The sequence below is a fragment of the Narcine bancroftii genome, chromosome 4, assembly GCF_036971445.1.
Source record: "Narcine bancroftii isolate sNarBan1 chromosome 4, sNarBan1.hap1, whole genome shotgun sequence".
Classification (NCBI taxonomy): domain Eukaryota; kingdom Metazoa; phylum Chordata; class Chondrichthyes; order Torpediniformes; family Narcinidae; genus Narcine; species Narcine bancroftii.
The window spans coordinates 211089450-211111600 of NC_091472.1; the positions used below are offsets into that span (position 1 = coordinate 211089450).

Below are 22151 nucleotides of genomic sequence, written 5' to 3' on the forward strand. Positions count from 1 at the left end.
AACTTACTTAACCTAACTTAACCCCCTTCTTGTTTAGGTAATGTAATGTATGTAAGTTCAGAAAAATTCTTTGGTTCACAGTCCAATCTCACTTCTCATTCCTCCAAGTTCATGGGCATTTCTTATCCTATGCACAGGATTTAGCATTTATAAAGTTTACCAGGCTTTGGTGATTTAAAGGTAAATGGTCAGGTAGGTTCTTGTTGGTTTTCAGAGAGAGATTTGTTGTTCCTTTTTAATCAGCCATTCAGGGTCTTGCTGACGAAACCTGCCCCTTCAGGGTTGCCTAGATGATAACCACTTTCTTTCAGGTCACCACAGAGTTCCTTTCTGTTTCACTTATTCCACATGAAACATTAGACAGCTAGTCCTCTCCTCTTGCATGAACCACAAGGGCTTTGACCCAGCCATCTATCAAATGGGCTTGCTAGCTTGTCCTGTTCCAATCCCAGCTACTTGTGCTGGCTGTAACACTGTACAAATGACCTCTGTCTCTCTCTCTCTGAGAGAAAGCCTGTTTTACTCTCTCTGCTTACAAAACCACGTGACCCTCTTACAGACAGCATCAGGTCCAACATGCTCTTTCATCTGTTGCCTTTTGTAAACAACAATCTATTAGTGAAGTCTCTTGCGCACTCTCCAAAGCACTTGCAAATGCTGTGTAGCTGATATGTCTAGCATGGGGCAAAGATCCAGTATTTCAATCAAGTTCTATTTTAAAGTGTTTGTATATGACCTACTCTAACAAACCTTTTCCCAATTTATCTCACAAAAATATATCTATATACTCAAGGTGCTGGAGCATTCGCACTTTGAGTGCTGTGCTGTCTGGTTATCAGAAGAATATCAATATTTTGGAAGGGGTGGAGAGAATCAGCAGGATGTTCTTTCAGATTTAAGATTTATTGTCAGAGAACATGCATGACCTCACAAATAACACTGAGATTAATTTTTCCTGTGGGTATGGCAGAATCACCACTAATTGTTAGTGAAAAATAAACTGTGCATAGCATAAACATGTAAACAAACTGCAATACTGAGAGAACAAAAGTAGATCAATAAAGTGCACAAGTAAGAGTCCTTAAATGAGTCCCTGATGGCGTTTGGTGGTGGAGGGGGAGCAGCTGAACCTAAACATGATGGTGGTGGGAGTCTTGTGGTACCGACACCTCTTTCCTGATGGCAGCAACGAAAACTGAGAGTGTGCTGGAGGGTGTGGATCCTTTATGCTCTCCCATGGCAGCATTTCCCTGGAGATGTACTCGATAGTGTGGAGGGTTTTGTCTGTGATGTCCTGGACCCTTGGAGGGCTGGGTCTTTATTCTTCAGCATGAAGGTGGCTGAGACGTTGTATAAAATAAGGACGGGCAAGGACAAAGTGAACGCTCACAGTCTTTTCCCCAGAGTAAGAATGCTGGGGGTAGTTGCGTGAGACGGGACCCAGGGGGTCAGAAGGTCACCTGTGAGGCTGCCTGAGTTGGGACGAAGGGCCTGCTCTGTGCTGTATGATCCTCAGCGTTGTAGCCTTGCAGCCGGTCACTGGCCAGCTTAGCCGCCACAGAACGCAATGGCAGCTGAACCTTCCCAGAATCCTTTTTCGCTAAGAAAGCACCCTCTCCGAGCCGAGGAGCGAAGGACGCAGGCAGTGACGTCAAATGCGAACGGAGGGCGGGGCTACAACGCAGACGCGTATCTCTCCGTTCGGTGGGAACAGAACCCGCTGACAGTGACGTCATAAAGCGGGGCTGCAGCACTGACGTGGTAAGTGGAAGCCGCGGTCGCTCGCTCGGGAACCCGTTTCTCAGGACCGGCCGCTGCGGCAGGAGGTGGGAAGCCCGGCCAGCCCGTCGGGGCGGGTGCAACGGCGGCCTGGCGAGGCCCCGAGAGAACACGGGCGACCCAGCCACGAGAGGGCGGGCGGCCCAGTTCGGGGAGGGAAGGAGCGCAGGAGGCCCAGCCAGGGGTGGGAGGGCTGGCGGCCCAGTCGGGGGAGGAAGGAGGGTGGGCGGCCCAGCCCGGGGAGGGATGGTAGCCGATGTCTGCGGCCGATTAAGTAGTTTCAGGAAGGCGGGCATTCTGGGTAAAGAGGCGGACAGTTGGCAGACTCTGAATTACAAATTGGGGCGGGGGCTCAGGCCAACAGGTCACACATGGAAGACACACAGATGCTGGGCCTCGGCTGGTCTCACCATTTCCACAGGAGGCACCGCTATATCACCGACCGTTCGGCCCTGTGCCCTCACACACGTGGAAAGAACAGAGAAAACCTGCAGTACAGCACAGACCCCAACAAAGTTGGACCAAACATTTCCCTCCCTCGAAGTTACCAGGCTTACCCAGAGCCCTCTATTTTTCTCAGCTCCGTATATCTCTTCAAAAGGCCCTATTGTATCCACCTCCAGCACCGTTTCTGGCAGGCCTTCCCACAACTGACATCCCCTCCACCTTCTCCCCAGCACCTTAAACCCGTGTCCCCTTGGCAACCATTTTGGTTTAGCCCTGGAAAAAAGCCTGATTATCCACACGATCAATGTCTCTTGTCATCTTCAAGGAATAAGCAAAGTAAAGGAAGGTGTCAGAATAAAGGCTGAAGAGTGGCTGGGGGAGGAGTCCATCAACTAAAGTTCTTAATGGGATATGATAAGAGGTGAGGTGAGAATCAGTTTGGGCTCTGTGAAAGGAGACTGGGAAAAGGGGAGAGCTGGGGGAAGGGTGATGGGGAAGAAGTGGGGAGGGGGTTTAACAGAAACTGGCAAAGTTGTTACTAATGCTATCTGGTTGGAGGATGCCCAGTTGGAAGATGAGGTGTTGTTCCTCCAATTTGTGTATGGTCATGAGCCCAACGACAGACGTGTCCGCAAGGGAATGGGATGGCGAACTGAAATGGATGGCCACTGGGAGATCCACACTACTGAGGCGGATTGAGCCAAGGTGCTTCACAAAGAGATCTCCTGGTCTGCATCCAATCTCTCCGATGTGGAGGAGATCACAACGGGAGCATCGGATGCAGATTCACAAGTGAAATGTTGCTTCAGTTGGAAGGACTGTTTGGGACCCAAAATGTTGGTGAGGAACAAGGTGTGGGCATGGGGGTAGGCTCCAAGGGGATGATGTGTTGTAGTGGGTTTTCGTCACTCCGATGCAATCAGTCACAGCACACAAAAACCTCTTTGTTAACTCTTTATTAGGTAGCAGCTACCTGGAAGAGTCCTCTACTGCTGTCACTCTTGAAGCAATCTAGTAGGGTCTCCATCCACCAAGGAGGTGGATCAAGTATTTATACATTCAAGCAAGTTAGAAAAAACTTGTCACTCACAAACTCACGTGATCTAAAAATATAGCATACTCAAAGTAGGACAAGCGGCAACTGCCCCCAACTACCCTGCAGTCTCGTAGATTATACATCAAAGTTGAAAAACATGCTGTTGGAACAAAGAGGCAGTTTATAATATTCAGACTCAGCGAAAACACCAGTCTTGCATTCCTGCACTCTCTGGATTGACTCCCTTCTGGGCAACCAAAGGTGGTTCCAGTCAGTGAGAGGAATTAAAACAGGACTGCTTTTAACCTTTCACTTCTTCCCTAGACAAGATTCTAAAGGTTTCAATATTCTAAGGGTTTTATACATTATTATTTCAGATTGGTGGGGAGGAACGAGACGACAAGGGAGTCACAGAGGGAGTGGTCCTGTAGAAGGGGGTTTCTCGTGGTGGTCTCATGTAGTCAGTGCTGGAAATGGTGGAGGAGGTCACAAATGGACATAGATGGGAAGGGAAAAGAGAAAAACCGCTGAGGTGATGGGGGTAAAGAGTAACTGATAGGAGTTGGAATGCTGTCTGATTGGAGAGGGCCCAGTCAGAATACAAGGTGGTGTTTCTCCAATTTACGGGTGGTCTCGGAACGGCACCTTCCCCCACCTTTTCATTCTGATCCCTGTCTATTTTTGCTTATACCTGAGCAAGGGCCCAGGCTGGAAATGTTGGTCATAAAAACACACAGAAATGCTATAGGAACTCAGCTGGTCTTGCAGTGTCCATTGGAGGAAAAGGTAATTACCATTGTTTTGGACTTAAGCCCTTCAAGGAGTAGGTTCCCCTTTATTTCCCATGGATGCTGCGTGAGCTGAGTTTCCCCAGCAGGTTTTTGTGGAGCCCTCAGCCCCAGCCACTACAGATTTCTTCGTTTAACTCCATTGGTTCCACTCGCCAGTCACACTTTCCCTGTCAGTCAGCTGAGCGAATTGAGAAACACATGCAGATGGATACAGGTCTTGCCAACATCCACATTGTCGAGGAAACCGCTTCAGTTGGGACTGATATTAAAAACAAAGAACTAAATGTAATTCCCAGTAAATAAAACCCTCTGGAAGAACACAATTACTGTAGATGCTGGAAGTTTGAGTGAACGATGGGAAGCTGCAGGGAATTAGTGGGTCAGGTCTCATCTAAGGCCAATGTTTCAGTTTGGGACCCTTTACAAAACTCTCATCACCTTTATGATTCAATGAACGGCTCAATTAACGCCTATAGTCCCAACTTTCTGCGTGAGGTGAGAATACAGCCGATAGCTGACCACAGAGACCAAAGTGGCCTGCTCTACTTTGCCGCCTCTCCCTGAGTAATGACATGGGTACACTTGTTTTGCAGGGTGATAAAAGGAGAGGAGTTGTGGATGTGGACCAAAGGCAACGTTAGACCCTGTCACGTCAGTGAAGAGGAGATGCTTGCATGTTTTATTTCTGAGAAGTGATGACAAGCCACAGTGTGACTGGCCGGGCCGTGAGGTTCACCCCACCCCTGAGTGTTAAGAACCTGTGACTGCAAGGAATTTTGGCCAGTTGTGGAAATAGAGTCATGGAGAGAAAGAAGCACATCCTTGAGAGGCTTTGACGAACTGAACAGGAGTGGAGGCAAATAAATTATTTTCAACAACGCTGAAGGAGTGAGCAATATTTGCCTGTTAAAAGTTAACGATCGTTTTTATGCTTGAAAACCAATATTCTGTCCCAGACTGAGATTTGTGCTTCGGGATTAACTGGACTCGACCTGGAAGTAATTGGGTGAACCCGCAGCAAACACCATGTTCTTTCCACCAATGATTTGGTGCATCGAGAGAACATCCTAACTGAAGCCTGGTCACTCAGCTGGTGTGAGTGAAGGGGTTCATGCTGCCTTCTGAAATGAGTGCCCCCCAACGGGCTCACACTGGGAAGTGGCCATTCACCTGCTTAGAGTGCGGGAAGGGCTTTGCTCAGTCCTCTAACCTGAAGACCCACCAGCAGATCCACACTGGCGATAGACCCTACACCTGCCCTGAGTGTAGCAAGGAGTTCATTCTATCCTCAGACTTGCTGACCCACCAGCAGGTCCACACTGGCAAGAGGCCCTTCACCTGCCCTGAGTGTGGCAAGGGATTCACTAAGTCCTCTCGACTGAAGACCCATCAGAGGGTTCACACCGGCGAGAAGCCCTTCATCTGCCCCGAGTGTGGCAAGGGCTTCACCCAGTCCTCTAGCCTGAAAACACACCGGCGTCTCCACACCGGGGAGAGGCCCTTCACCTGCCTCGAGTGCGGCAAGGACTTTACTCAGTCGTCTAAACTGAAGATCCACCGGCGACTCCACACCGGTGAGAAACCCTTCACTTGCCCTGATTGTGGCAAGGGGTTCATTCAATCGTCAGACTTGCTGAACCACCGGCAGGAACACACTGGTGAGAAGCCCCTCACCTGCCCTGAGTGTGGCAAGGGGTTTAGTCGATCGTCAGACCTGCTGACCCACCAGCGGATCCACACTGGCGAAAGGCCCTTCACCTGCCCTGAGTGTGGCAAGAGCTTCACTCACTCCTGTAGCCTGAAGACCCATCAACGTCTCCACACCGGGGAGAGGCCCTACACCTGCACTGAGTGTGGAAAGGGGTTCAATCGATCGTCAGACTTGCTGACCCACCTTCAGGTCCACACTGGCGAAAGGCCTTTCACCTGCCCCGAGTGTGGGAAGGGCTTCACTCAGTCCTCTAACCTGAAGACCCACCGGCGTCTCCACACCGGGGAGAGGCCCTACACCTGCCCCGAGTGCGGTATGGGGTTTAATCGATTGCCGGACTTGCAGACCCACCTGCAGTTCCACACTGGTGAAAGGCCCTTCACCTGCCCCGAATGCGGCAAGGGCTTCACTAAGTCCTCTAACCTGAAGACCCACCAGCGTCTGCACACTGGTGAGAGGCCCTATACCTGCCCCGAGTGCGGGAAGGGCTTCGCTCAGTCCTCTAACCTGAAGTCCCACCAGCGTCTCCACACAGGGGAGAGGCCCTACACCTGCCCTGAGTGTAGCAAGGGGTTCATTCGATCCTCAGACTTGCTGACCCACCAGCAGGTCCACACTGGCAAGTGGGCCTTCACCTGCCCCGAGTGTGGCAAGGGCTTCACTAAGTCCTCTATATTGAAGATCCATCGGAGGGTTCACATCAACGAGAGGCCCTTCATCTGCCCTGAACGTGTGAAGTGCTTCACTCAGTCCTCTAACCTGAAGGCCCACCGGCGTCTCCACACTGGGAAGAGGACCTTTGCCTGCCCCCCAAGTGCGGATGGAGGTTCACCCAGCCATCCCACCTGAAGACCCACCAGTGTTTCCATACCAGAGAGAGACCCTACACGTGCACTGGGTGCAGCAAGGCGTGCTATTGATATCATACTTCCTGTGTTACAGAGTTCTGTGTTGTGTTGTTACCTAAGGTTTTGTGTTGGAAAGTGACAGTTTGCCTTAGAGAGCCAAGGTGAAGGTGGACTGCTGAGAGAGTGGGAGACGGACTGGGCATGTGGAGAAAATTATCTAGAAATTTCTGGACTAGGAAGACAAACCACCACTGGGTGTGGCTGTGAAGTGGAAGGAGGCCCAAGCATGAATCATCGTTTGGGCGGCAGTTTAGAATGTTGGGCATTTTCAAAGGGATGAACATTCCGAAGGCAGCCAGAATGATCTGGACCAAGTCAGTTGTTCCTCTGCAAGCAACACAAGAAGACAACTTAAAATTTTGTGCGCTCTCTCCCTCTCTCTCCCTCTCTCTCTCTCTCCCTCTCTCTCTCTCTTTCTCTATCTCTCTCTCTCTTCTCTCTCTCTCTCTCTCTTTGGCTTCAGTTTATACCAAACAAACAGAAAAAAATCTTTGCTTTGGTTGAGATCGAAGTTTTGTGAGTCTTGTGTGATTTGTGTTTGTTTTGTGTAAGTTTTTCTGTGGGCTGGTTGGAAGTATAACTTAGACTTTAATTACATATGTTATATTTAGGCTGGGGAAATTATTAGTTTGCATAGTAACCAATAGGCATTGTTATAAAGGTCGGGGGGGGGGTGGGGGTTTAGACTAAAGTTTGAATGTGAATTTTTGTTAATAAAGTAATTGTTCATCTTTACCCCTGTGTGATATGCCTTCTTTGTGGTTGCTGGTTTGATCTTGTAACATAATTTGGGGGAATCGTCCAGGATCAAACCACTTTGGAAGCTTTAGGGGTGATTGACCTGTGCTTAGTTATCAGTTGTTCAACCTCCAGCTTGAAATTAAAAATAAACGGTGAGTGTATAAATCACCAGCAACTATGAATGTTGACCAGTTCATAACTAACCCTTCAATGGTTAATTTAAAAATGGCTAAAAAGTCAGAACTGATGGTTATAGTTGGCAAGTTAAAACTTCTTACAGTAAGAACTGGGATGGAAAAAAAAAGGAAATTGCCCAAAAGATTGTTAAGCACTATGTAGGAAAGGTGGTATTTGAAGAAGCTGCATTGTAAGTTTCCAAAGGAGAAAACTTCAGAGAAAGTAAAGTTGGCTTTGAGAAAACTAGAAATGGAGGAGAGAGAGAAAGAACGGAAGCATGAGCTATAACTAGCTAAGTTAAAGCTGACCCTAATGCAAGGAGAAGGAGAATCCCAAAACCCATGTACTGGTCAGGAGGAGAGGTTTCTGGTCAGTAGAGAAGTGAGGTTAGTTCCTCCATTTGAGGAAGCTGAAATAGATGAGTATTTTCAGCATTTTGAGAAAGTAGCTGTAAATTTAAAATGGCCACCAGACCAGTGGTCACTCCTGCTACAAAGTGTTCTTAAAAGGAAGGCCCAACAGGTGTATTTGTGTGTCACAGTACAACAAGCAGCTGATTTTAAAAAGCAGGCTAATCTGTGACCTTATGAACTAGTCCCAGAGGCTTATAGACAAAAGTTCAGGAGTTTTAAAAAAGCAACAAGCCAATTTTGCTTATAGGAAAGATGTGTGTTTTGATCGGTGGTGTGCCGCAAAGAAAGTAGGAAATAACTTTGATTTATTGAGGGAAATCATTCTGATTGAAGAGATTAAAAATTGTATTCCTGACGATATTCAAGTGTACTTTGGCAGAGAAAAATATAAAAACTTGGCAAGAATTGGCTAAATTCGCAGAGGAATATGCTTTAACCCACAAGGCTAAGGACACCAGGGGAAACTTTTGAAAGGAATACTGCTGATGATTCAAGTAGATTAGAGAGAAAATCTAGAAGTAAGGTTAAAGGAAGAGAAATGGGTGAAGGAAAAAATTTTGTCATTTTCCACTATTGTAAGAAGCCAGGGCACATAATAGCAAATTGTCCTGTTCTGAAAAGGAAGAAAGAGAAAGGGGTGTTGCCAACTGCCTGTGTTCAGAGTGAGAAAGTTAGGGATATTTTAAAAGTATTAATGACTGAAGGTTTCATTTCGGTTAAAGAAGGATCCAATCAAGTGCCAGTTAAAATCCTGTGGGATACTGGATCAGCCAGTATTAAGCAACATTTGTATTAAGCAACATTTTGAATTTTGGTGAGGAGACCGATACTGGAGATATGAATTTAATTAAAGGCATTGCTGGTGAAGCAGAGCCTATCCCTTAGCATATTTACTTAATGGCCCGGTTACAATAGGGATAAGATCAAGTCTGCTGGTGGATGGAGTTTCTCTTTCGTTAGGGAATGATTTAGCAGAAGGTAACGTCATACCTGCGGTGAAACTCACAAGTAAGTCATTGGTTTATGAGTCTGAAAAGGATTTGGAAATCTACCCTGTGTGTGCCATTACAAGAGCCATGTCTAGAAAAAAAGTAGAGAAAGTCTGATGATCCTGTAGTGGAGGCAAGCATTGAGGACAAACCTAAGGATCCAGCTTTGCTGTTGTCAAGAGAAGAATTCTTTCTTTCTTTGGCTTGGCTTCGCGGACGAAGATTTATGGAGGGGGTAAAAAGTCCACGTCAGCTGCAGGCTCATTTGTGGCTGACAAGTCCGATGCGGGACGGGCAGACACGGTTGCAGCGGCTGCAGGGGAAAATTGGTTGGTTGGGGTTGGGTGTTGGGTTTTTCCTCCTTTGCCTTTTGTCAGTGAGGTGGGCTCTGCGGTCTTCTTCAAAGGAGGTTGCTGCCCGCCAAACTGTGAGGCACCAAGATGCACAGTTTGAGGCGTTATCAGCCCACTGGCGGTGGTCAATGTGGCAGGCACCAAGAGATTTCTTTAGGCAGTCCTTGTACCTTTTCTTTGGTGCACCTCTGTCATGGTGGCCAGTGGAGAGCTCTCCATATAACACGATCTTGGGAAGGCGATGGTCCTCCATTCTGGAGACGTGACCCACCCAGCGCAGCTGGATCTTCAGCAGCGTGGACTCGATGCTGTCGACCTCTGCCATCTCGAGTACTTCGATGTTAGGGATGAAAGCGCTCCAATGGATGTTGAGGATGGAGCGGAGACAACGCTGGTGGAAGCGTTCTAGGAGCCGTAGGTGATGCCGGTAGAGGACCCATGATTCGGAGCCGAACAGGAGTGTGGGTATGACAACGGCTCTGTATACGCTTATCTTTGTGAGGTTTTTCAGTTGGTTGTTTTTCCAGACTCTTTTGTGTAGTCTTCCAAAGGCGCTATTTGCCTTGGCAAGTCTGTTGTCTATCTCATTGTCGATCCTTGCATCTGATGAAATGGTGCAGCCGAGATAGGTAAACTGGTTGACCGTTTTGAGTTTTGTGTGCCCAATGGAGATGTGGGGGGGGGGGGGGGGGGGCTGGCTGATGGAGGACCTCAGTTTTCTTCAGGCTGACTTCCAGGCCAAACATTTTGGCAGTTTCCGCAAAGCAGGACATCAAGCGCTGAAGAGCTGGCTCTGAATGGGCAACTAAAGCGGCATCGTCTGCAAAGAGTAGTTCACGGACAAGTTTCTCTTGTGTCTTGGTGTGAGCTTGCAGACGCCTCAGATCGAAGAGACTGCCATCCGTGCGGTACCGGATGTAAATAGCGTCCTCATTGTTGAGGTCTTTCATGGCTTGGTTCAGCATCATGCTGAAGAAGATTGAAAAGAGGGTTGGTGCGAGAACATAGCCTTGCTTCACGCCATTGTTAATGGAGAAGGGTTCAGAGAGCTCATTGCTGTATCTGACCCGGTAGTAAAGCAAGTTGTAATTCCCAAAACTTACAGGAATGAAATATTAAAGTTGGCTCATAGTACACTTTTAGGAGGTCATCTTGGAGTGAAGAAGTCGGTAGAAAAAGATAAGGAAACACTTTTATTGGCCGAAATTAAGAAAGGATGTTGTGAACTTTTGTAGAACCTGTCACACTTGTCAACTGGTAGGCAAGCCTAATCAAGGACCACCAGTGGCACCTTTACAACCCATCCCTGCTTTCGGGGAGCCCTCAAAAGTGATAGTGGATTGCCAAAAATCCAAAGCAGTAAATGAATATTTGTTAACACTCATGTGCACAGCTTCAAGGTTTCCAGAGGCTATTCCCCTGAGAAACATTAAAGCAAAGACGATTGTGAAGTCTATGCTAAAATTTTTCACACTGTCTGGCCTACCAAGGGAAATTCATTCGGACCAAGGGAGTAATTTTCAGTCTGGAATATTTCAACAGGTGGTGTATGAATTGGGATTCCATCAAATTGTGTTGTCTGCCTATCCTGAAAGTCAAAGGGCCTTGGAAAGGTTCATTTAACTGAAAAATATGATGAGGGCTTATTGCATGGAGAAGATATTCTAATACCTGAAGATAAGGAAGAAAAATTAATTGAATATCTGGAAATAATGTTAAGATAATTGGACTTCCTGAGGACTTCGAAGGTCGAGACCCTACGAAATCTTTCCGTAAATGGATCCCAGAAATATAAGGGGTGGAAGTGTTTCCTGATGGATTGGAATTGGACAGGGTTCATCGAGCTTTAAGACAAAAACCTTTTCCTGTACAACCTCCAAGAGTAGTTTTAATTAGGTGTTTAAGATATCAAGATTGAGAGATGATTTTGCACCTTGCGGTGCAAAAAGCCCAATTTGATCAGAATCCAATAATGGTTTGAGGTAGTAGAGTCTTTTTTATAATTTGGATTCAAGTCAGGAGGTTATACAGCAACGTAAGGAGTTTAATCAAGCTAAGTCGGTATTGTGGAAGAAGGGTTACAGGTTGACATTTAGATATCCAGCTGTTTTGAAAGTGTTTTATGGGCCATCTCAATTTCAATTTTTTGAGAAAGCTCAAGATGCTTTAACTTTTGCTAATTCTTTACCAGATAACAAGCTGAGTTTAGATCTTTCTAAGAAGCCAGCAGTCAACATTCCAAAAGTCAAGAATGGAAATGAGAGTGAATCGCAGAAGATGGAGATGCTACAGTTGATCGATGTGGCCGATGATATTATAAAAACAGACTGGACAATAATTTTACGGGAAAAAAAATCTTTTTGTGTTTAGAAGTCCTGCTGGGGAGAAGCAGATGACCTGCTGAATTTGAAGTCATCTGCCACTAGTGATATCAACCACACCTGGTTGGTGAGGGGGCGGGGGGGTGGGGTACTGCTTAGCAGTTTGGAGGGGACGAGGGGAATTTTTGTGATGATATTTGATTGCTTAGTAGGGAGGAGGTTTTTTTGCTTTGTTTTTGGGATTTTTAAATATATTTTTTAATATATTTATTGGGGTTTTTTATTAGTTTGAGAGGGAGCCATTGTAACAGTACATTTAACAGTACATTTTGTCAAGTGCCACTCTATAGGGGATGATGAATAATTTGACTTTTGCGACATTTAATGTTAGGGGGTTGAATCATCCGATAAAGCAAGAAACCCATTTAACTGAGAAGGAACATTTGAAATTTGAAATTGAGAAGAGATTGGGTAGGACATGTGATTGATTCATCTTTTAATTCTAAAGCCAGAGGAGTAGCTATTTTGATAAATAAGAAAGTGTGGCAGCTCACCACAAGGCAGGCGAACTGGCCCCGCTTGTAAGCCATGCGGTGGGGCAGCTGGCCAAAATGGCGCCTTCGGGGGTTTCCCTTTCTTCCAGCTCAGGGCTCAGAAACCCGCGCTTGGGGACGATGCGACGCCTGGATGACGTCAGCGCCTTCCAGGTCAGTTCTCAGCCAGGTCCAGGCTGGGAGAATAAGTGCAGCCCAGCAGCCTGCAATAAACTAGTCTGCTCACTGACCTCAACCTGTGGTTGCCTGTGTTATTGCAGGAGCAGTGTAGCCGCCGCTACAATTGGTGACCCCAACTGGTTCAAACGTCTTTGAACCCATCATGAGTAAGCCTTGGATCAACGCTATAGCCGTGAAACTGCCTGAATTCTGGGTTCAGGAGCTGGAGACCTGGTTCGTCCACACGGAGACCCAGTTTAACCTCCACCAGATTTTGTCCGACACAACCAAATTCTAACATATGGTTACTTCCCTGGACCAAGCCACTGCCAGACAAGTGCTGCACATTGTTCAGCAACCACCTGCTGAGGACAAGTACAAGACCACCGCGAGTGCTTACCGGGTCTCTTGGACTAGCTGGACACCAGCGTGCAGCTTGGGAGCTGCACCTCGACACCCTGGGGGACAGGTCCCCAATGGAACTGATGGACAAGATGCTCGTGCTCATGGGTGAGCACACTAACTGCCCACTTTTCGAGCACATCTTCCTTGAACATATGCCCAGGGACATCCGCCCACTGCTGGTTCAGGAGGACTTCAGTGGCCCGAGGAAGGTCGCCCAGAAAGCTCAAGAGCTATGGCTTGCATGATTCTCGGAAGACTCAGTGGTCCAGTAGGTCATGAGGCACGCACACAACCACGACCATGCCCAGCCTGCCCCTAGTGGTGCGGTAGAGCATCTGGCCCCTGCAGGGGCCCCCAAGAGCATAACCAAGGCCACAGCATCTGATTCAGGCCTCTGCTTCTACCACCAGCGCTGGGGAGCCAAGGCTCAGAAATGTCATTAGCCCTGCTTGCTCCAGGGAAACGACCAGGCTGGCCGCTGTTAATGTCTACGGTGGCTGGCCCAGGACACAGCCTTCTCTACCTGCAGGACTCAGTCAGCGGTTGGCGGTTCCTCATTGACACTGGAGCCCAGATCAACGTCATACTGGCCACGGCCATCAAATCCAGGAACCGACCTTGTGGACTTCACCTCCTTACAGCCAACACAACAGCAATCCAGATGTATGGAGACAAGATAGTCCACTTCCAGATCGGCCAACATAATTTCACGTGGAGGTTCAACGTTATGTCCATCCTGACTGCCATCCTGGGTGTAGACTTTCTCCTTGCACACGGGCTTCTGGTGGACATTCAAAGTAGGCACCTGGTGGACGTTTGTACCTTCCAGGCTGTTTGCCTCAACACACCATGATCAGTACACCCAGAGATGAGTTCCAGCATATCCTGGACGAGTTCCCGACACTCCTCAAGCCATAGTTCTCCACTGCCTCACCGCAGCATGGGATGTTCCACCACATCCCCACCCAGGGCCCACCAGTTCACGCCAAGGCATGCCGGCTCCCACCTAACAAGCTCCAGCTAGCGAAGGAGGAGTTTTCACACCTATTGGATCTGAGGATAATTCGGCAGTCTGACAGCCCGTTGGCCTCACTGCCCCACCTGGTCCCGAAAGCCTCTGGCGGCTCGCATGCCTGCGGAGACTATCAACGGTTCAACGAGGCAACTGTTCCTGACCATTAACCCATCCCTTACATCCAGGATTTTACAGCCAACCTTCTCCAAGGTTGACCTGGTGTGCTGATATCATGAGGACATACCCAAGAAGGCCATCATCACCCCCTTTGGCCTGTTCAAATTCCTGCGCATGCCTTTCTGGCTCAAAAATGCCGCTCAGACCTTCCAGCGCCTCATGGACTTGGTGGGCAGGGACTTGAATTTTGTCTTTATTTATTTGGACGATATTCTTGTCACCAGCAAGGACTGGGTGCAACACAAGGCTCATTTATGTGCTCTTTTCTCCCGGCTGGCCAACTTCAACCCGGCCAAGTTCCAGTCTGGGAAAGAGTCCATGCAGTTCCTGGGCCATAATATCACAGCTGAAGGAGCCACGCCTGACGCTGTGATGATTGCCACCATCAGGGAGTTACCATGCCCGAACAACCTCAAGGGGCTGCAGGAGTTCGTGGGTATGGTCAACTTTTACAACTGCTTCATCTCGGGAGCTGCACGCATCATGCAGTTGCTGATCGCCCTCATCGCAGCCAAGCACAAGGTACTTGTTTGGAATCCAGAAGCCTGCACCGCATTCAAGGCCACCAAGGACACCCTTGCGAAGGCCACCATGCTCAATCACCCACACACCGACCTGCACATGGCACTCTCTGTCGATGGCTCTGCCACAGCCATCGGTGCCGTCCTGGAGCAGCAGGTGAATGGGCATTGGAAGCTGCTGGCATTCTTCAGTTGCCTGCTCCGGTCACTGGAACACAAGTATAGTGCCTTTGACCGCGAGTTACATGGCATGTACCTGGCGGTGCATCATTTCCGCTATTTTTTTGGAGGGGAGGACTTTTACCATCTTCACCAACCAAAAACCCCTCACCCAGGCGCTCACGATGGCAAAGGATTCCTGGTCGGCCCACCAGCAGCGTCACCTCTTCTTCGTGTCAAAGTTTATCACCGACATTCGGCACAAGGCGGGGAAGGACAATGTGGTTGCCGATGCACTCTCGTGACTGGCCATCTGCGTGCTGATGCCCGGCTTCGACTTCAACCAGCTCGCTCGGGACCAGGAAGCTGATGAGGAGACGAGGGGCTTCAAGACAGCCATCAGCAGCCGAGACCTCCCAACTCTGAGCGGCGAAGGCACCATCCTGTGTGATATCTCTTTGGGCACCCCGCGCCCAGTGGTTCCACAGCAGTGGTGCAGGCAGGTCTTCCATCACATGCACAACCTTTCACATCCATCCATCACGTCCACGGTCCGGATGGTGGCAGAATGGTTCGTATGGAATGGGCTGCGGAAGCAGATCATGGGCTGGACCAGAACATCCAAGGTGCACAGGCACACCAGGATGCCTGTACAGGAGTTCGAGCACGTCTGGGAATGGTTCAGCCACATTCATGTGGACATCGTCGGGCCCTTACCCATTTCCTGGGGAAACTGTTAACCTTTTTTACAGTGGTGGAATGCATCACTCGCTGGCCCAAGGTGATCCTGATGCCAGACACTTCCACTGACTCCTGTTCCTGAGCCCTTTTGCATGGTTGGGTCACCCGGTTCGGCATCTCGGCTCACCTCATCAGTGATCGGGGTGGCCAGTTCACACCTGCTCTCTGGGCACAGCTCACCAACAGGTTGGGGATACAGCTACACCGCACCACGGCCTACCACCCGCAGGCCAATGGACTGGTCGAAAGTCTGCACCGCCACCTTAAGTCTGTGCTCATGGCCTGCCTCACCGGACCCGACTGGATGGACGAACTGCCTTGGGTGCTCCTGAGGATCCGCTCCACTCCCAAGGAAGATCTGCAGGCGTCATCAGCTGAGCTGTTCTACGGTGCGCTGCTGGCACCTCCTGCTGAGTTGGTCAATGCACCTCACAATCCCCACCGGTTGCCACATGAACTACTTCCAAACCTCAGGACTCCTTCAAAACCCCACTGCCACCCAGGCATGGCACCTACCTGACTCACGTTCCTGGTGAGCTGCTTTCCGCAGAATTCGTTTTCGTTCGGCGGGGCCCAACTGCGGCACCTCTTCAACAACCGTACGAGGGGCCGTACAGTGTTAAACTGCGTTCCGGCTCAACGTTCAAACTGGACTTGAGCGGCAGGCCTGAGCTGTTTACAATGGACAGGCTGAAGCCAGTGCACCTCGATCTCACCGAGCCCATGGTTGTTACCCAGCCCAAGAAGTGAGGCCGCCCGGCAAAAAAGGACATTGGCGCCGGTTCTGGGGGGGGGGGCTGTTTGGCAGCTCACCACAAGGCAGGTGAACTAGCCCCGCTTGTAACCCACGCAGCAGGGCAGCCGACCAAAATACTGCCGTCAGGGGTTTCCCTTCCATCCAGCTCAGGGCTCAGAAACCTGCGCTTGGGGACCACGTGATGCCCAGATGACATCAGCGCCCTCCAGGGCTGGGAGTACAAGGGCACCCCAGCAACCTGTAATAAACTAGTCTGCTCACTGACCTCAACCCATCTGGTTGTGTGTGTTCTTGCAGGAGCAGTGTAGCCGCCGCTACAAGAGTACTGTTTATCTTGAAATCTATTTTTGCTAATGCAGGTAGTGTTTTGGTGGTGAACTGTAAAGTTTTTTCTGAAGTTTGGACTTTGATGAATGTTTATGCACCAAATGAGGATGATGAAGCATTTATTACAGATACTTTTTTAAATTTTAAACAATCGACCGGAAATATTTTAGTGGGAGGGGACTTTGTTGTTTAGGATCTTTGTTGGATAAGTCTCCAAAAACTGTGAAGAGAACTAAAATGGCAAAGAGAATTATTGAGGTAATGAAAGATTTAAATCTGGTGGATATATGGAGAAAATTGAATCCTACTGAGAAAGATTATTCTTTTCATTCGGCAAGACATAATTCTTTTTCTAGAATTGATTTATTTTTAATTTCAGCTCAATTGCAGAGTAGATTTATGCAGAGTAAAAAAAGTAGAATTTTGTCTGACCATTCTTTATTTTTTAGCCTCTTGTTTAGGGACTGAAAAAGTAGTTAATATTTATCATTGGAGATTTAATGAAATGTTATTAAAAAGACCAGAGTTTATTTTAGCCTCTTGTTTAGGGACTGAGAAAGTAGTTAATAGTTAATATTTATTATTCGAGGTTTAATGAGATGTTATTAAAAAGATATGAGTTTATTAAAGATATTAGGGAACAAATCAGGACTCAGTACAAAGTAAATTTGTTTTATGGGATGCTTTAAAAGCATATTTGAGTGGTCAGATTATTAGTTTTACAGCTAGAGTTTAAAAAAAAAACAATATTTGGAAAAAGAAATAGGAAAATTAGAAAAAGAATTTCAGAAGAATGCCCCTGAAGATAATAAGATCCGTTTATCTAAATTAAAATTACGATATATATTACAGTCTTATAAATATTAATCATGGGGTCTATGAAAGACCTCAACAATGAAGATGCTGTTTACATCCGGTACCGCACGGATGGCAGCCTCTTCAATCTGAGGCGCCTGCAAGCTCACACCAAGACACAAGAGGAACTTGTCCGTGAACTACTCTTTGCAGACGATGCCGCTTTAGTTGCACATTCAGAGCCAGCTCTTCAGCGCTTGACGTCTTGCTTTGCGGAAACTGCCAAAATGTTTGGCCTGGAAGTCAACCTGAAGAAAACTGAGGTCCTCCATCAGCCAGCTCCCCACCATGACTACCAGCCTCCCCACATCTCCATCGGGCACACAAAACTCAAAACGGTCAACCAGTTTACCTATCTCGGCTGCACCATTTCATCAGATGCAAGGATTGACAATGAGATAGACAACAGACTCGCCAAGGCAAATAGCGCCTTTGGAAGACTACACAAAAGAGTCTGGAAAAACAACCAACTGAAAAACCTCACAAAGATAAGCGTATACAGAGCCGTTGTCATACCCACACTCCTGTTCGGCTCCGAATCATGGGTCCTCTACCGGCATCACCTACGGCTCCTAGAACGCTTCCACCAGCGTTGTCTCCGCTCCATCCTCAGCATCCATTGGAGCGCTTTCATCCCTAACGTCGAAGTACTCGAGATGGCAGAGGTCGACAGCATCGAGTCCACGCTGCTGAAGATCCAGCTGCGCTGGGTGGGTCACGTCTCCAGAATGGAGGACCATCGCCTTCCCAAGATCGTGTTATATGGAGAGCTCTCCACTGGCCACCATGACAGAGGTGCACCAAAGAAAAGGTACAAGGACTGCCTAAAGAAATCTCTTGGTGCCTGCCACATTGACCACCGCCAGTGGGCTGATATCGCCTCAAACCGTGCATCTTGGCGCCTCACAATTTGGCGGGCAGCAACCTCCTTTGAAGAAGACCGCAGAGCCCACCTCACTGACAAAAGGCAAAGGAGGAAAAACCCAACACCCAACCCCAACCAACCAATTTTCCCCTGCAGCCGCTGCAACCGTGTCTGCCTGTCCCGCATCGGACTTGTCAGCCACAAACGAGCCTGCAGCTGACGTGGACTTTTACCCCCTCCATAAATCTTCGTCCGCGAAGCCAAGCCAAAGAAGAAAGAAGAAGATAAATATTAAAAATGATTCAAAGATCAAAACAGTGTTATTATGAGTTAGGTGAAAGGACACATAAAATTTTAGCTTGGCAATTAAAACTGGAACAAGCATCAAGAACAATTAATGCTATTAGGAAAGATTCAGAGATTACTTATAAACCTCAGGAAATTAATGAGGATTTTTTTTAGGTTTCATAATGAATTGTACACATCTGAAAGTAGACAAAATATTGAGCAAATTGACCTGTTTTTGGCTAATTTAAATTTGCCATCATTGACTGGGAAGAATATTAATGATTTAGATTGTCCTTTTACGGAATTGGAATTAAAGGAAGCATTGCAATTAATGCCAGGAGGAAAGTCCCCGGGTGAAGATGGGTTGACAGTGGAGTTTTATAAAGAATTTAATGATTTGTTGTTTCCGCTTTATATGGAAGTTTTGAAGCAGGCAACTGAGGTGGGTTCTTTCGAGGGTGTTGATTACTGTTATTCCAAAAAAAGATAGAGATCCATTAAAAGTGTCTTCCTATCGACCGATATCGCTTTTAAATGTAGATTATAAAATTGTTGTGAAAGCTAATAGGTTGGTTAATTACTTGCCAAATTAATACATGTTGATCAAGCTGGATTTATAAAGGGTCGATATTCGGTTGATATTGTCATTAAATTAATCTCTATAATTAATGCTGCTAGAAAACAAGCTAATCAACCAATGATAGTGGCGTTAGATGCAGAAAAAGGCTTTTGTTAGGGTTGAATGGGAATTTTTATTTAAAGTTTTCGAAAAATTTCAATTTGGACCGATTTTTACTACTTGGGTAAAAGCTTTATATACTGATCCTACAGCGCAAATAATGATGAATGGTTTGATTTAATCGGCCTTTACATTATCTCAATCAACTAGGCAAGGTTGTTCTCTTTCACCAGTGTTGTTTGCATTGGTAATAGAACACTTAGCTCAAGCTGTTAGGCAAAATTTGGATATTAAAGGTATTAAAGTAGGCGATCTGCAAATTATTTGCAGATGATGTTTTAGTATATTTAACATATCCTAAAGAATCCTTGAGGACATTGCAAAATTTATTACAACAATATGGTATATTGTCAGGTTATAAGGTTAAATGGGAGAAGAGTGAAATATTGCCAATATTAAATGAGGACTATTTAGATTGCAAACAGATTACTAAGTTTAAGTGGTCAGACAAGATTAAATATTTAGGGGTTATAATTAATAAAGATTATCATGATTTATATGTTTTGAATTTTGTGCCTTTGTTGAATAAGATTAAAATATATTTACAGAAATGGAAATATTTGCTATTAACTTTAATTGGGAGAGTAATTTGTATAAAAATGAATATTTATCCTTGTATACAATATCTTTTTCAATCAATTCTACGTGGGATTCAGAAGAAATTTTTAAAGAATTAAATAAAGCTATTTGAATATTTTTATGGAAGGGTAAATTATCTAGGGTCTCTATGCATAAATTAACATGGTGATATGAATGGGGAGGACTTCAGTTACCATATTTTCAAAATTATTATGAAGCGGCTAAGTTGAAATTTGTTATTAGGTTGTGTGATGTTCAACAATCGTTGGTTTGGACTAAAGTGGAGCTGGATCAAATTTTTGAATAGGAAGTGAGTCAATTTATTTGTAAATGGAATCCTTTGTTGTTACAAAAATATAATTTACCAGTATTAAGAGATATATTGGGTATTTGGTATAAGCAGGATCAATATATAGGTTCTAAAGGGAAATTTTTGATTAAATCTCCATTATATCAGAATAAATTAATTCCGTTTTCTTTAAATAATCCTTATTTGAAAAACTGGAAATTGAAAGGAATTAGTATTATTCAGGATTGTTTTGAGGCAGGTAAATTTTCTACATTTCATAGATTACAAGAAAAATTTGGTATTTCTGTAAATTCTATTTTTGCTTATTTTCAAGTTTGAGATTTCTTGCGAACACAATTTGGTAAAGATTTAATTTTATCTAGTCAATCTAAGTTTGAGCTTGTAATGATTGGTGAAGACACAAAAGGATTTATATCGGACATGTATAGATTGTTGCAAGAAAAGATGGATAAAGTGGGGTTAAATAGATCTCCTGGGTAAATTTGTACCTCTCACTTTGTTCGTTTTAGATTGGTCACAGTGTTTGAGCTACCGAAAGAAAACACACACACACACCGAGAGCACTTCAGTTTATACAAATCTTTATTACTAAATCTAAAGCTGAATTCAAACTACAATATGCAAGCCCTTCCCAATTATACTTATCAACGCCTGGACTGGTCCCAACTGCCGAAGCGAAGCAATGACCGCACACTTGCAGTAGGTTGTCGGGGCACTGGTAGCAGCTTCTCCACCTCCCCCAATCGGGACTTTGGGTGGACTCTTTTAGTTATTCTTCTTGCTGAGAGATGTTCCCACCCCTCAGAGAGTCTGCAACTTCAGCAGCGGGACCATGGCTTATATTACCCAAAAAATGTTTACTCATAGCCCATCACCCTGAATAAATGGTTTACTTATCTTCAAGGTCTCCTGACAGTCTGCGACCAACAAAAGACAACTGTATCTCTGGGCCTCATGGTGTAAATTAGATTATGTCTTCTGATTCAACTGCATCCCTGGGCCCCATGGTGGAATTTAGATTATGTCATCTGATTCACATGTATACATTCTTGCATAAGATGGTCTACATCCTCCATTACAATAGATTAAAAGAGAAATGGGAGGCATGGACATTGAATTGTCTTGGGAGGAATGGTCTCATATGTGTATGGACAGTGTTACAAAATTAATTAATGTGAGATATTGTATGGTTAATTATAATTTTATTCATCAATTATATTTGACTCCTGAGAAATTGAAGAAATATGGATTTAGATTAACAGATTTCTGTTTTAGATGTGGAGAAGAGATAGGTACCTTTGTACATTGTGTATGGAATGTAAGAAAGTTAATTTTTTTTGGGAAAAAGTTATTAAATTTTTGAGAGATTTATTTACAATTGATTTACAAATGGATTCAAGGATAATATAATGGAGGATTTAGACCAGCTTATACAAGAAGGGATGCAGTTGCATCAGAAGGCATTATCTAAATTCCACCATGGGGCCCAGGATGCAGTTGAATAGGAAGACATTATCCAAATTTGCACTATGGAGCCCAGGGATGCATATGAATCAGTAGACATTATCCAACTTCCACCATAAGGCCCAGAGATGCAGTTGTCTTTTGTTATTCGTAGACTGTCAGGAAACCTTGAAGATAATTAAATCATTTGTTCAAAGAGATAAGATCTGAAGTAAACAACTTTTGGGTAATATAAGCCATGGTCCCACTGCTGAAATTTGAGACTCTCCAAGAAGTGGCAACATATCTCAGCAAGAAGAAGAACTTCAAGAGTCCAAACCAACGTCCCGGTCCGGGGAGCTGGAGAAGCTCTACCGGCGCCCAGACAACCTACGACAAGTGTACAGTCATTGCCTTTCTTTGGCAGTTGGGACCAGTCCAGGCATTGATAAGTATAATTGGAAAGGGCTTGCATGTTGTGTGAATTCAGCTTTAGATTTAGTAATAAAGACTTGTATAAACTGAACTGCTCTCGGTGTATGTGTCTATTTTCTTTCAGTAGCCCAAACACTGTGACCAATCTAAAATGAA

At 45.9% G+C, this 22151-nt stretch overlaps 1 protein-coding gene across 5 annotated transcripts in view; it reads left to right on the top strand.

The window, feature by feature from the left end:
* The window catches only part of LOC138761535 (zinc finger protein 229-like), a 44610-nt gene that overhangs the window by 5672 nt on the left and 16787 nt on the right, over positions 1 to 22151 (top strand). The window contains exons 1-2 of one of the 5 annotated variants that reach the window (XM_069933833.1): positions 1653 to 1761; positions 4647 to 6464. In XM_069933833.1, coding sequence (XP_069789934.1) covers positions 5165 to 6464 — 1300 coding nt within the window. In that variant the 5' untranslated portion in view covers positions 1653 to 1761; positions 4647 to 5164. Of the gene's footprint in view, positions 1 to 1652; positions 1827 to 2080; positions 2648 to 4046; positions 4549 to 4646; positions 7356 to 22151 lie in introns of those variants that run through there. The other 4 variants (XM_069933827.1, XM_069933828.1, XM_069933829.1 and 1 more) reach the window with 4 other exon arrangements.